Source organism: Lutjanus erythropterus, chromosome 11 (genome assembly GCF_056507025.1).
Source record: "Lutjanus erythropterus isolate fLutEry1 chromosome 11, fLutEry1.hap2, whole genome shotgun sequence".
NCBI lineage: Eukaryota > Metazoa > Chordata > Actinopteri > Lutjaniformes > Lutjanidae > Lutjanus > Lutjanus erythropterus.
Window position 1 is genome coordinate 26906877 of NC_139327.1, and position 16410 is coordinate 26923286.

At 40.7% G+C, this 16410-nt stretch overlaps 1 protein-coding gene across 3 annotated transcripts in view; it reads left to right on the forward strand.

Moving 5' to 3' along the window:
* The window catches only part of gabra1 (gamma-aminobutyric acid type A receptor subunit alpha1), a 41263-nt gene that overhangs the window by 1867 nt on the left and 22986 nt on the right, over positions 1 to 16410 (forward strand). For all 3 annotated transcript variants that reach the window (XM_084729849.1, XM_084729847.1, XM_084729848.1), the window contains exons 2-7: positions 595 to 700; positions 6923 to 7035; positions 8773 to 8840; positions 11422 to 11642; positions 14377 to 14459; positions 15642 to 15785. In XM_084729849.1, the coding sequence (XP_084585975.1) occupies positions 621 to 700; positions 6923 to 7035; positions 8773 to 8840; positions 11422 to 11642; positions 14377 to 14459; positions 15642 to 15785 (709 nt within the window). In that variant the 5' untranslated portion in view covers positions 595 to 620. The remainder of the gene's footprint in view (positions 1 to 594; positions 701 to 6922; positions 7036 to 8772; positions 8841 to 11421; positions 11643 to 14376; positions 14460 to 15641; positions 15786 to 16410) is intronic.

The following is a 16410-nucleotide window of genomic DNA, read 5'->3' on the forward strand; positions in this document are numbered from 1 at the left end:
GACGCAAATGCTCTTATTTTTTAGGGGGATTTGGTTTGATATTGCGGTACCGCCGCGGTTCACATTGCAGGGTATTAGAGGAGGAGGCTGTGTACAGGTGCTACAAGCTCTCTCACACACAGGGTGTTATGTGGTCGATGATGTGTTGCCTTGTTATTTCTTCTTAATCATTTTGCGCTACAGATGCAGCCAAGCCGTATGCGTGAGTGCTGAGTGTCAGCTACGAAATTCGTATTTACACTGGCTCCCTTTCCCATCATGGAAATGCTGAGCAGCTGTTTGAAATGGGTGTAGAATATGCCTCTGTCAGTGTGACAGATCATTCAAATTGATGATGTAAAGTGCGTGTGTCAAGTGGCATGTGATGGCCCAACGCATGTGGCAGGGCCGTTTGCTTTGATTCATGTGCTGTCAGTGAATCTGCGAGCAGCAGGACCAGAAACCTCACATGAAGCATCTCTATAGGAACAAGCCTCCACCTACCTCCACGTTGGCTCATCTACATGTTTGTTGATGATGTGTTGGACTTAATGGTGGACCAGTGGCTCATATGACTTGGTATTGATGTTCATTGTCTCTCTCTTTGACCTCCAGCAGTGAAAGGTCCTCATATTGCAACTATGTGTGGACGGAGCAGGACGGCCTTTCTGTGTCTGTGGGCTTGCTTGCTTGCCGCCAACAGCACACTGGGTGGGAAAAGGTAAGAACAAACTTTGACTTACAAAATACACCATTATAGATCATCAGATAGTTCTAAATATATGAGAGTCACAAATAATTTGTGCACACTGTTTGCATGACTTGAATTTGAAGCCATATGCACATTATTTTAGCTCTAAGTATTACCTATATGTTCAAATTATCACTGAAACTGCAGTTGTGCATAGTGACATGTTGGGGGCAAACTGTGAAGATCACACTGTTTTGGGGGGAAAAAAATGAATACAGTTTTGCTGAAAAGGACAATTACCTTTTAATTCTAGTCTCAGCGCTTGCCAAATGGTCAACTGTCTCATAAATATGTCAGTAAATCAGTCAGGCAGACAGCCAGCCAAGGGGGCAGCCAGTGGTACACCTGCTGGGCTGATGTTCAGTGTTTCTGCCTATTGCTCGGTTTATTGGGTTACACCCTTCCAGAGGATATTCTCTGTGGTTGTAACTGGGGCATCCCCACAGGACACCACCATGTCTATAATTGAATAGAGGTAATGCAAAGTGCAACACCAAGAGAGGAGATTTGGAGCCAAAATAGCCACTATCCATGTCATTATTCTGTATTTTGGTTCCCTAGGCTTGTCTCAGTTTAAAGACCCAGGCTGATGTGTGTTGCAGTGTGTGATGTTTGGCACACATTTGTGCACACGTGTTTTTGACAGTGACTGCAGGGACAGTCGGCTCGATGTACAGACACACTTCTCAATGTCAACACCGAGGTGTTGGATGTCACCTAACCAGAAGCAGACAGAAGCAGAAATAGGGGGAGAATGAACGGATGAGAGATGACAGCAATGAGATCCACTGTCATGTGACTGCAACTGCATTAATTCCCACATGGTTCAAACACTGGGCAACCATTCTTGTGTAGCATACCTTTAAAGCATCATAATCCCTAGCCTCCACTCCTTGGATTAATGTGGATAACTTTGATTGAACAGCACGGTAAATAAGCCTTGCAGACCGGTAAAACATTCAAGGTTACGCCAGAAGTCCAGTTTACTAGCTGTTGCAAGTGCATGAGATCATTTTAGCTCTCATCACCATCCCATTGTGGTTCCTCTGGTGAAACCTGGAGACACTGAAGGGATTGGTTGAATAATTCAGCAGAACTGTCACAGGCCGTTGACAGGAATGGCGATGTCTTGAGATGGTCCAGCTTGTACATACGCAACAAAAACACACATACATACAGCACACATACATGTTCCAGCTTACACGCCTTGAGCACAGGCAGAACGCAGATGGAACGTGTCCTATTTGAAAAATATGATACACTGCCATATATCATTATTGGACACAGATTAATCACAGCTGTAGCTTATAGACTTGAGATGTACTGACGGCTAGACTTGCAGTGAGGGTCTGATTTACTGGGTTTGCTGTGTGGTATGTTGAGCACATTAGAGGCAAAGTAAAAATACTGATTACTTTACTGAGGAACTGTCACCGCAAACTGCAAAGCAATTATCACCCAAAGATTTACTGTATAATCCAGTCCCCCCCCTTTTTTTTTTTGAAGTCGAATACAGAATCACACACACACCTTGGGGGATTTCAACGAGACACGGTAATCAGGAAGACCTAGCACTCTGCTACAGTATGTTGCCACTGCAAGAAATTGCCTTATAATTAGATATCCGAGTGATGAGAAGGGGAGAGAGAGAGAGTGTGAGAGAGATGTACAGTAAAATGGAGAAAGGGAGAGACAGAGAGACATCGGCTGAGTGCATGTGTGTGTGTGAACGGCACTGTTGCTGTTCAGATGACCTGTAGATGGGGATGGTGTACAATGTTTTATGAGGAAGTGGCCCCTGGCTGATAAACATGTGTATTCTTCCACAGCACCTTTTTCTCTCCATTTTCTTTCCTTTTCCTGGACATACGGCTCCAAACTCCCCACCGCCAAAGTCGCCCACATGCACTGTAAAACTGCCTACCTTAAAAAAAAGTACCATATAATGCTATGCATTCTTGATGTGTAGAAATATGGTTTTCTCTTGGTTGAAATAATAAGTCATGTTTTGTCTATATAGCCCAATAACACAAGTCAAATTTGTCATGAATCAAGGTACAATAAAACAGTTTGCCCTTTGATCAATTCTTTCATTTTGAAGGAGGAATCTGTAATATATTTGTGTAATAACCATAAAATAACCATGATAGACCATCAGAGATTAAGGAAGCATGTTAAGTTTAAATACTTGCTTCTCTGACATCTCTGGCCAGAATTACTGTTTCAGTTTGACCATTTCATTTTAATTAGAGGTCAAATTAATGCTGCATGTTCACTGAATGAGTATCTGTTTATGATTTGAACAAAATCATTAGTAATCTTTTAGAAGGCACAGACATTTACAACAGTTTAAATGAGCAACATGTTAATGGAGTCTGGCAGGCAGTAAGACGGACGGTCACTGAATTCAAACTCCAGCTTGAGTATTTCACAGCAGTGGGCTTTTGTTTTTTAGGATAACAGGCTTGAGTTTACATCAACAGACACCTGACAGTTATAAAGAGCTGATCAGCTTACAGTGCAGGAATCACTGTCGCCTGTTATTGCCAGTTTACAATGTTGTGCTTGTCTTGTGCTCATGCAGTGTTCCTGCAGCCTGCCTGAGCTTTCTTGAGTCTGGGGGAAAGGGGGGGCAGGGGGAAACAACTCGTTTCAACCACAGATATGGTATTAAATAGGGATTTAACCTCCTTAATATACCAGCTCTGTGGCTCCAACTCACTATTTGGACAGCAGTATCTCATTTCACCATTACATCCACTGATTATTAATGACTTACAACAAGCAATTTTTTTCCCTTGTAATTCCCCTTATTAAGTGTTTTTTTCACTGTTGTTGAGCTTGAAAGAGCTAAGGGACATCCTGGCTTGCTTTCTCTGTTGGTAGAGACTATAACAAGAGGACTGTAACCCTTTGGGTAGACCAGACACTATTTCTCTGTCTTGCTTTGATTTGGCAAATTAGAAATGCCTAAATAAATGCAAAAAAGTAGGGATGCAGGATGAATATCAGGGCCAGTAAATTATTAAGTTATATCAGTGGCATATATTAGACAATAAATAGCGGCTATACTAATATCTGTCAAAGCATTTTATTTGAATTCTTTTATCATATGCTCAGGAACGTGCACAAACATTTTGGGAGCAATTTCTCAAACAAAAAAAAAAGGGGCACTAAAGGGTCTAATTATTATTTACACAAAACAGGGTTACACACAGAAGCACATCATTTACTTACTTACATATTTAGTTTTTTTCAATACTCATACACTCATGCAGCTGTTTAATACTCTGCAGGATGTTGGATTTGAGTGTGTTAATTGCTGCGGCTGTGACAGAGGTCGCAGAGGGAAGGGCAGGGGCTTGAGCGGTCTTGCAGAATTAGAACTCAAATTCAGTTGTTGGGCTTTATAACATGCTTTTAATTAAGCATTGATGTTAGGGGCCAGATTTAAAAGCTAAAATATAAAATTAGAAAAGTAAATGGGAACAAAATGTTTTGCAAAAAGGGCACTTGCTTAGTCAGAAGCCAAGAGGGCAGCTGCTTGAGCACCACTAGGGATCTATCTTTGTATGTGCCTGAAAATGCTCTATGAGTTTTTTTGATGAACTTTACTATGCTGTAGAAAAATTATATGAACCTTTGAAGAGTCACAGCTGTTATAGATATACAGCTGGTATAAGAGTGAGATCTGGCCCAGTCAGAGCTGTGGAATACCAAATCACGTATTTTTGCTCACCACATCTCAGTCTTTCTTACCCTCAAGTGTGCATAAACTGCAGGTTATATCAACTTCCTTCAAAAAAAAAAAAAAAAAAAAAAAGTGAAATTAGCAATTATCTTACCGTTCTCTGCCATTAGAAGCAGGAAATTATCGGTTACTATCTGTATTGGCTGAAAAAAAAATCCATATCGTGCATCCGTAGTAGAAAATATGAATATTAAGAAAGGGGGGGGGGGTTGTGTTTTATTTCAGCCTCGGCTGACATCCCATGGATGCAATTTATGCTTCCTGTATTTATATATAATTGGCTTCCCAGACCTGAACAAAACAGATTAATTGTTGTTTTGAATTTGAGTTATTTCAAAGCTCGTACCTCAAAACAAAATTGCTCATCACAGTTTCTACGGTTTTAATGCTGGCTTTGGTTTTCAGAGAGTTCTCTTTTTTTTGGCAGATAGAGGGCCGCTTGCGAATTAAGGGAAACTGGTGGCAGAGGGATACGCATTAACCCTTTTATACAAATCCATGTGTAACGCGGATGCTGCATCCTTATTTAGAAAGCAAAATGTTTAGCAGCTCACGTTCAAAGCTGTGGGATCTGCCTCAATCCCACAGCTTTGAACGTGAGCTGTGTCTCTCTAACACACCACTCCCCGTCTCACTTAACAGAATCCTCACCTTTTCCCAACCCCGCTCTCCCGTCTTTTATCTCCATCTCCATTATCTCCATCCTTTTTTCTCTTCTTTGTTTTTTCTTTAGAGATTTCCCTCACATGTTTCTCCAAACGTCCCTCCTGCTTTTCCTTCCCTCACGTTGCAGGTCCCTGCTAACTAATCTTGATGACCTCTCCCTCTCCTTGGAGCCATTCAGCTCGCAGAGCTTGTTTCCAAACACTTGCTGTTTATTTAGCATGCAATCAAACCAAATGCTATTGGCATAAAAAGTGGGAGAGGATGATTGCTTGGCGGCATGCAATTGTTAGAGACTTTCATCTGATTATTATCAGCACTAACACACATGCAAACATATGCATGAATATGTACATAAGCTTGTGTGCACAGACCGCGAGCCTGCACTGCATGCATGCATTTATTCAGGTATGCAAACACACACGCACGCATACACACATTCTCTAAACATTCCGATCGCATTCTGCTTTTATGATACACAATGTAATTAGGGGCGGTATTCCTGATTATGAGTGTGCTGAAATATTTATTCGTGGAGATGCTGCAAACTCTGCTCTCACAATTACTGACTGTGACTGTTTTCGGCACTGCTCTAAGCATTTTGTTTCATGTTCAAAGAGTACATTCAGCAAGGCCTTTGTGGTCTAAAAGACCATATTAAGGTATAAATAATGTATTATGATTTCACTATTCTGTCCGTGAGATTGTGCCTACTTGTGGGTGTGTGTGCGCATGCACTGTAATATCTGCATCTGTAATATATTGAATGTAATAAATCACAAAATGACCATTAAAGTCATCAAAGATTAAGGAAACATGTTAAGTTGAAATACTTCTCTGATATCAGCGCCGCAGCCGCAGTTTCCCCTTTTGAAGTTTCTATTCTTGACCGAAATTACTGTTATTGTATTCTTGTTGCAGATTAATTATTGTTCAAATTAATGCTGAAAGTTTGCTGAATAAGTTAGTGTCTGCTTATGAGTTGTAAAAAATGATTAATAAGCTTGTATAAGGAGTAGATGTTAAACTGAACAATATGTTAATGGAATCTGGCAAGTAGTAAGATAGACAGCCTCTGAACTCAAAGTCCAGAGTGTGTATTTTCAGAGCAGCGGGCTTTTGTTTTCAGGACAACAGACTTAATTTATATTGAGACAACTGACAGTTATAAACAGCTGATCAATGTCAAAGAACAAGGTTGTGCTCATCCTGCACTCCTGCAGCGTTCCTGCAGCCTACAGGAGGGAAACAACTCGTTTCAACCATAGATTGTATATTAAATATGGTTTCAACCCATTTACTATACCGTCTCTGGCTCCAACTTGCTATTTGTACTGCAGTACTCATTTTCGTACGTGCAATTGCTGCATATTGCTCCTTTACCACCTGCACCTTTATTAATAAACACATTTTCAAAAAACAATAATACGGGATAAATTGGTCTCAGGGGATTTATCTCATATCAGTGTGATCTAAAACCATGTGGTCACTTGCTGTGAACTGTAAATAGGCAACGACAGCAAACTGCTTCAGCGTTATATAGGATTCGACAGAGTTTTCTTGTCCACTTCTTCACAACGTGATTCACAATGCATTCTGCGCTGCCCATGTGATTCAAAAGAGCTGTCTTATGCTAACTACAGAGCAGAGATCCTCCTTTTTTTCTGTCTTTGATATATGATTCACATTCAGAGTTTGTTCTTACTCTTTTGGCAGTTTTGACTGTAGGTTTGGACTCGAGCTGTGACGACTTTAAATCTTCTTCTTTGCTTTGCCAGCTCTGGGCCGAACAGCATGACAGATGAGCCGCCAGATAACACTACAGTGTTCACCAAGATCTTAGACAGCCTTCTGGATGGCTATGACAATCGCCTCAGGCCAGGACTGGGAGGTCAGTAAAGCCAAGCCACTGAATGTATTTTGTCCCTCATGGTGATTGTTTGACTCATTATTTTGTACTTTTCTTTTTTTTTTTCTTCAAATATGCAAATATCATCCAAAGGACTCCTATAAATATCTTACTTTTCACAAAACTGCACATTAGAACTGAGATGATACACTTATCTTCTGACTCATTACAATCACAGTACTTGGGTGCCAATTTGATATGTATTGCAATTCTTAATATTGCAGTTCTACAAGTATTCTGATGCGATATATGATTTACTACTTTTTGAAGTAAACTTTAGGTATTCCTTCTCATCAAGCTAGTGTCAGGAGAAACTAATAAAATAAGATGTAAGGCCAAAATTAATAAAACTGCACACAGTACAAAGAGTTTTAATTAAGATTCCTGCACATATGAAAATAGAATTTCATACTGTGCATTGAGGTTCCTGCAGCTCTTCAAGTCTGGATTGTTGAAACAAGAGCAATAGATTGTGTTACCAATGTGAAATGAGCATCAATTAGTATGTTTTTTAGAGATCAGAGGAAATTTATGCCTGAAAGTATGAACGCACATTGTTTTATGTTAAGTATGTAAAGACTTGTTTGTTAAGAAGAATTTAGGATGATCATGATGCTAATTTCCATTAGCATGTTAATTAGAATTCCCATTATGTGTTAGCATTGAGCTAACAAACTAAAGGCCAGTCCTTTATATACTTGAAAAAAATCAATTTGATATTTAAAAATCAATTCAGCAATCACCAAAAAAGAATGACAATACTTAAGAGAGTCATTTTTCTCTCCCATCCCTATACTACACATAGTAATATCCATATGACTAAATGTTACGGAGGTGGGTTTGCTTTCAGTGTCAGATTTAGTGTGTGATAATTATGAAAAAAAAAATACTGGAGACTCATTCTTCACCTGCTGCTTTTGTGAAACAGTGAATTGTCAAAAAGCCAGCACTTCTAATAGCGCAGACAGTGGATGTCATTTTATTGTGTGGGCTTCCTGTTCACTCTATTGTCAACTGTCCATTGTTAGAGAGAGAAACAAAATGGCAGAAAGACTGAGAGCCAAATTCAGACATGAAAAAAAAAATGATAGAAATAGAGAAAGAGAAAGAGTAAAAAGAGAAAAAGAGGGAGAGATAATGTGAGAATTGGTGTGTGAAGGACACCGGAGGATCGCACAGTGTGATGCAGCAGGCATCAAACAGACAGGCGAATAAAAGCGCGGCCTGCTAGAAGTTCAGCTGCCGAGAGGAAAGAAATTATGGATTATGATGGGTATCATTCATAAATCATGCTGTCATTTTTCAGTTTCAGGAACGAACACACACACACACACATACACACACCCATCGTCTCTGCCACCCCCTCCAATTGAATCCCCAGTGGACCCATTCTGGCTATCAGTATTATGGGACCAGAGTGGCATATTTTCAGTAATACAGCAACACACAAATTTATTAAGAGATTGAACCAGTGTCCGGGTAATGGAGCTGACACTGAAACCAATACCAGCAGAAATGGTTATCGACATCCAAAATGGGCATTTTTATGGTGTTGTTTTTTTTATTCCCACCATGTGTGTGTGTGCGTGTGTTAAAAATAATGTCAGATAGATTTAATGGATCAGAGGCTATAGCCAGGTGGTCTTGTATTAACAGGTAGTTAGGGGCTAATGAATGCCACTGATAGTCACTCACTCTGGCAATTTCCTGCTTCAACAGAGCGTGTAACTGAAGTCAAGACTGACATTTTCGTGACTAGTATTGGGCCAGTTTCGGACCATGACATGGTAAGACTCTTTTCGCCTCTGTAAATGTCACTAGTCCTCCCCGCTCCCCCTGTCCCTCCTCCCTCCACCCCCCTTCTTCTAACCTCTCTGGACACTGTGGTCTCTTAAGCTGTGAGATAATTATTAATTTGATGATTCATTCCATTAACTCCCGATGTTTTAATAAAACTGTCACATGCGTGGAACGTATTTTCTAGCGCATTGGGTCGTTATCCCACTCTACATAAATGTCAGCCCTGCTCATAAATATGACCACATGTGGCTTTTATGGGGATGTCGAAATACGCTCTGAACTCTGACCCTGTACTCTCTTTATTTGTTAAGGAATATTAAACCTAGCGTTTGTTTAGCTAGTAGAACAATCCTTCATGCTAAAAAATCGGGAGCTGAGATGTGAAGGATATCGAGGTTCATAGATGGTATTGTAACAATAATCAGGCAGTGACTGACTAGTGTTGTAAAAAATATACCATAGCTGTGTAGATGTACCAGATTAAAGGTATATTTTTGATGGCAAGCTCCAAGTTTGGAGAAGCACGGAAACTAAGGAAGGTACTTCTGCAGACAGAGTCGGCAGCAAAAGTTTTTATTTTTTGTTTTTAATCCCCCATGTAAAAATTCAATAGCAGTTTATGTTTTGTCTACATTTAGAATACAGTTACCACAGCCTTTTCACAGCCACCTGTACAGGCCAAATATCCCTTTGTCCAAACCAAACAGTCTCCATAGTTGAAATCAGTCATTTTAATTTGCAGAACAGTTGCTGGTCCACCACCGGTTCAGTCAGTTAGTTTGTTTGTGTCATTGTGTGACTTTGGTGAAACTGAAATAACCTTTTAAAACAAAGAAGAACAAACAGATCGAGGCAGCAGTAGACCAGCAACTCCCTGTGAGGTAGAATAACTGATTTTGCCAATGGAAAGAGCACTATTTGGGTTATATAATGTTTTATTTTTTTTCTTAATGGAAGAAGATGTCTCATGGCAAGGTAAAGGAGTGAAAGTATTTTAAATCTGGCATGCACTTAACCTTATCTAAGTGCTTAAAATACGTTTTGCTGCTGAACCTGTCCACAACAGCACACTGCTTAGCTTCCTACACTGGAGCTGCTTCTTCTCCAAACTGGGGTTGTGTCAGCACCATCAGCTGTAAATAATACACTGACTATATCTAAATACCTCATAAATTACGCTTAAAATGATTCAAACTATCCCTGAACGGTGCTGATCTTTATTTCACTCCTGAAATATAACTAAATTGCAGCAATAGCAAAACTTTATGTTATGTGTTGCTGTTATTTAGAAGGTCAAGCTGTTGTTAAATCCAATTTTGAGATTTTTGACAAGCACTACTGTTTGATGAGATGATTTGACAGCAAGTGAAAAACAACAAAATATGAATATCAAAATAAAATACAACATGAAAATATGAATCATCACTTTCATGATTTCTTTAGTCTACTTTAGTAAGCTGCTACCTAAAAAAAAGCTGCGGGCTGTTCAAACATGAGCATCTGATCTTTGCACTGTGCACCGGAAACCAATTAATCTCATCCAAATGTCTCGCTGCCTCTCCTTTACCACTTGAAAGAGAGAGAGAAAAAAAAGAGTCCTGTTATCTGCACGTGAAGTGTGTGTACTCTATTTGACGTAATCTCAGTTAATTGCACTGGCTGACATGCAGCCCAGGACTATTCTGCTGCTGTGTTAAAGCCAGAAGGAAGAGCTAAAGAACATTTTCTCCATCTCCAGCCCACTCCCTATCCCCCTCTATTACCTTGAAGCTCTGTTTCAGTTCGTACTAATTATCTTACGCGGGCCGAGTGGAAAGGAGGGGGGCCAAGAGAACAAAAAACAGGCTGAACTGTAATTTTTACAGGCTCCCTTTACTCTGCCAGGCAGTCATGTGGAACCATTAAAATCTGCTCTCAGCTATAGTCATTAGCTCCCTTCAAAATGAAATGTCCTCCTAATTTTGTGGCCAGTGCTTCCTGTTTGTGTCCAGTATAATTTAGATTACTGAGGAAAGAAGTTTCCCTAAAGATAAATGCTAACAATGGTCATTTTTGGCACTTACCTAACAATGCAGTACCAAATGACCAAATACAGAATGAGCCGCCATTTGCATAAAGCCTATTAAACTGACCTGACCATAATTATGCAAATAATAAAATGAAAGGAAATGGAATGGCAGCCACACATATTACTATGTGAAATGGAAAACAATTACTATACTCCAACAATGAAGGCATTTCTAAAAAAAAAAATACCAGCCAGAAAACCATCCAGTAGATCTTCCCTGTGTTGGCCAAAGCCTTTAACATGAAGAGACAGCTACCAGCAGGGAAACTAGGCCAAGACTACCGTAAGAAAGTCAAAGTGACATGAGGGAGAGAAAAGGGGTAAAGTGAGAACACAAAAAAGGGTAAAAAAGGGAAAATAAGGTTGGATTACTCAGCGTCTTCCCTAAACCAGCTGTGGATAGAAGAAAACAGCTTCAGGGTTGTGGTTTTGGCTGTTTCTCTTCTTGTTTACCTGTTTGTTGACTTGTTTTTTCTTCACCTCTCACCGTCCACCTGTAGGAGTACACTATCGATGTCTTCTTCAGACAGAGCTGGAAGGATGAAAGGTTAAAGTTCAAAGGCCCAATGGCCGTGCTGCGTCTCAACAACCTGATGGCCAGCAAAATCTGGACCCCCGACACCTTCTTTCACAACGGCAAAAAGTCGGTGGCCCACAACATGACCATGCCAAACAAGCTGCTGCGAATCACAGAGGAGGGCACGCTGCTGTACACTATGAGGTAGGCTAACAAGTTCTACGAAAACAACGCAATAAAGGATTGAGAGTGAGCCAGGGACTAAATTTTCTTTTGGGGCTTTGACAAAAAAGCAGAAGCCTTGTGTCATATTATATCAGCAGACATTTCATTTCTTGAAGAGGACGGAGGGTTAAGGGCTCACTGAATCTATTATCTGAATTGAAAAGAGGGTGACTGATGTAATTTTGTTTTGTTGAGAAATCCTGAAAACATGACCGGCGACAGTTTTAGTGATTTAAGCTGAAAGGAAGCCTGATTCTATTATTTTCCAACTAATCCTATCAAACAACTAAAACCCAACAGTTAATTACCCATCTCTCAATACTTTCTGACTCTCCTACACTATCTGTAGCATGCTAGTAAGTGTTTACAGCACCAGATCAGATTGACTCATGATAAATGGAAGTTACCATGTTCGTGGTAATGGAGCATGTCACCCAGTCCAGTGGCGTGGTTTATTGATGTGCTTTAATAGTATGTGGACAATGATCTGTGGCACAGAGGAATATGTTTTATCAGGTGTTTAGCTACGCTTTACACTTAAAACTATGACAATGTAGGTAGCCGTATAGTTTTGCATGCACAGGGCTCCATGGTCAAGTCAGAAATAAAAAATACGCAACACACACTTTCAAACTAAAGGCACAAAAACTTGTATAGGTTGGGTAGGTTTAGGAAAGGATCATGGTTTGGGTTCTGTAAGTTATGTACAGTCAAAACAGGAGTCATCGTTGACTCATGGTTTCACACAAGCCTGGTCTCCTGGGTGAAAGTCTTGTATTTGCCTTATGGGTGTCGTGTTATACTGGTATTGACAATAACCATGATAATTAAAAAATGAAATACTGATTTAATTTAAAGGTAGAATCAGTGGGATTTGTCAGAGCTGTTCATGAATGCACTAGAAAGATTTGATTGTTAATTGTTGGGGCCAAGCTGCTGCTTTTGACATATTGGAAATGAAAATGGGTCTAGTACTCAGACAATATTTAGTCTAGTACTCAGACAATATTTAGTCTAGTAAGTATACTAGTAAGATCAGTTTATTGTTGGTTTAGCTCTAGATTTGTGGTCATGGAATTTCTAGTCAGTAGGAATAAAATTGGAAATTACCAGCTTTATCTTTTAGGATATTTAATGAAACTAAGTGGTGTATTATTTCTACTGTGTTCAACTGTGTTTACACACAATACTCCACTTTACACTTTATACATATATAGTTCTTTTTACACAACAATGATTCACTATGCTACTAAATGTCTATTTTTATCTCTATATATTTATTTATTTATTGTTCTTCAGAGAATATAGTCAGCCATTTATAAGCTCTGTGTGCAATTTGTCATTTTGTACATTGTAGTGTTCACCAGGAAAAATAAAATAGTTTTATCCTGTCATGACTGATCACTCTGGGGATGCTACCTGACAGTTGCGAGCAGGAAGATAAGGTATATGACCAGCTGAGCTGAGTTTAGACCCATGCGTGGCACGTCAGTAGCCTTCAGCAGGAAAGGAGGTAAATAGAAGCCTTAAAGACGGTACCAACCTTGATGCACACCACAGAGTGATGCTAATGTGAGATGTCTAAGGCAAGCATCGTAAAACATTTGTTTTAGCATGTTTACTAGTGGGGGGAGGATGTAGAGGCGGAGCCCATATTGCTGTCACAGATGAGCGAGATGAGGGATGGATGGGAGATTAGTGTGTCACGGGTGGCCTGACATGCTGTTTTTCACCAAGCTGTCAGGAAATAGAAACCCACAGCTCAGGGAACCGGAGCGTTTTCTGTTGGTTTGGGAAAAGTATCTGCGGTTTGACAGTGTTTGGTGCTGAGAGAATGAAAAAAAAAAACATAATACACCACATGTTTCTGATGCCTCACTGTACTGAAATGTAATTCTTGTGCCTTAAAGGGACAGTTCACATTATTTGACGTGGGGATGCTTGAGGTACTAATTGATAGTCAATTAGGAGAAGCAGAGAGGGGCATCTGCACAGAAGCTGAGGAATGATCTTCTGTGGAAAGGGTCAGCAACAAAGGGTGTTTAAGCCACTTAAAGATCCACCTCTAAATCTATATAAGCTTAATGGTACACTATATTTAGACTATGGTGAAATCAGTCATTTTACTCCACAGAATACAAATGATGGTGAACCTCTGTCTGTCAGTTTGTTTGTGTTATTGTGCGACATCGGTGAATCTGAACCAACCTTTTAAAACACCGAAGTCACACAATAACACAAACAAACAAAAAATTTGAGGCAGTGGCACCTCTCGTGTTCTGCAAGGTAAAACGACAGATTTTGCCTCTTTTGTTGGTTTGGGGAGAGCGGTATTTGGCTTATAAAATGGGGGTGTCCCATTAGAAAAGACTGGTTGACAGCAAAATAAGGCAGTGAACCTTTTTCAAGTGCCTAAAATACATTTAGCTGCCGACCCTGTCCAGAGCAGTACATTGCATAGCTTTCCTGCTTAAGTTTGTCCAAACTGGGGGCTTGCCAACCGTCATCTATGGTACCTTATACCCAAATGATAAATACCTCATGCATCTGACTTCAAATAATTGGAACTATCACTTTAATTCTTCCGCTCTTCTTCGTTACCCCTCCACCAGCACTGCTTTCTTTTTTCCTGGCCTTTCCACATGCTGTGTTTTTCCTGATTTTTCTCGGTCCTTTTCTAATTCACCATCCATGTCTGTCTAAATCTCTCTAGGCTTACAGTAAGAGCAGAATGCCCCATGCACCTGGAAGACTTCCCTATGGATGCTCACGCTTGTCCACTGAAGTTTGGCAGCTGTAAGTGGCCTCTGTACTCGCACACAAAACCTTACCTACATGCACAGAAATGCACATGAGCACACCCAACAGACACACACACATGCCTCTTTGACATGCTGTCACTACCTCTTCCAACTGGAAGCGCGACCCCGGCACCAGCCCCTGATAAGGGATGACAGTGTGGTAACAGCTGTTCTCCCAGAGGAACTGTCTGCCAAGGCCCCTCTGGTCCCCCCCGTTCAACCCTGCCAGGCCCTGCAAGACCCTGCAAGACCCTGGCAGGCATGCAGCGCGCAGACCTGTGTTTATCCAAGGCAGCACTCTCTGTAATATTTCCAGAGCATCACACCAGCTGCTCACCGCTGACAGCTACCCCTACCCTGCATCATCCTTGAGAAGACATAACAAGAGATAGAATGATGGAGGTTGGCGACAAGAATAGAGAATGAGTGAAAAACTAAAGGGGAAGATGAGCATAGGCGGTGGGGGAGCAAGCAAAAACATCGCAAAAGTAAAACACACTGTCTCTGTGCTATCCTTCAGACAGCTGCACAGCGTGAGTGAAAGGACCCAGCCTCAACCCCCTTTAAATTGAACTCACTCCCTAAATATTTCAGTGATGAGCTCTCTTCCTTATGCTGCAGTCTGCAGTCGAGCCATCCTCTCCTCTGCAGTGGTCGAGCCACACTGCAGCTTTGACAGGTTGGGTGGCCGGAGGGAAGGAAAGACTGACTTGGCTGTTTTAAGGTCATGTTGTCCTGTTGGGATGTTGTTTGTTTGCTTTCTTATAAGTCGAGGGATGACACGATGTGACACGACATCACGTCCCTCGATGAAATGGTTAAAATGTAAAACAAAATATGAGGCAGGATGAGCAAAAGGATTAGATAAAAAAAAATGGAGATAAGGTTAACAGACGCTCTAACAAGGTGACAGAAAAGGATAATGTGCTTAAATAGCAAACGAGACAAGACAGGCAGAATTGAGATGAGAGCAGAATAGACAAGATGAGAGAAGACAAGACGAGGTAAGACAAAACTACAGGGTTTCAGTGGGAGAACTTGTTTCAAAGTTGTGTGTTTTTTCCACCTGGCATCCCTAACAGCTCCATAAAAAAAAAAAACACTGCAGGCAACACGTGACAACCAACAACCACTAGCAAAATAATTTATAACTTTTCACTCCATTTGCCCTTGCCAGATGCCTACACTCGACTAGAGGTGGTGTATGTGTGGACCAGAGGGGCAGCACAGTCCGTGGTAGTGGCTGAGGACGGATCCAGATTAAACCAGTACGATCTGATGGGTCAGAGTGTGGATTCTGGTGTGGTCCAGTCCAGCACAGGTAGGTGTAAGAAGGGGCTGTAAGAAGACTACTACTCAGACTAACACTGTGTGAGGCACTGTACTAAATCATAAAAAGACCATTATATGTCATCAGAGATTAGGGAAACATCATAAGTTGAAATAATGGCTTCTCCAGCAGCAACACCACAGATGGCATGTTCTCCTTTGAAATTTCTGTTCAGGTCCAAAACATCTGTTCTTGTTTTGGCCTGTAAGATTCCACACACTGCCCATTTCACTTTTGTTAGAGTTAAAATTGATGCCTGATGTTCACTGAATGACTACGTGTATGTTTATGACTCGTAGGAAGTCAGAGTAGATGTTCATAATGGCAGGCAGTGACTGAACTCCAACTCCAGAGTATTTTCCGAGCAGTGGCCTTTTCAGGATTACAGACAACTGGCAGTTATAAACAGCTGATCAACCTACAGTGTAGGACTTGTTTTCGTTTGTTATTGTTCAAGCATAATGTTGAACTCATGGTGCTTTGCAGCCTGCAGGCTGAGTGGAATACATAACAGTAAATAGTGATTCACCTGACTTAATACATCACACATGGCTCCAACTCACTATTTGGACAGCAATTGTCATTTTTGAATGCTAGTATCTTACATAGCACACCT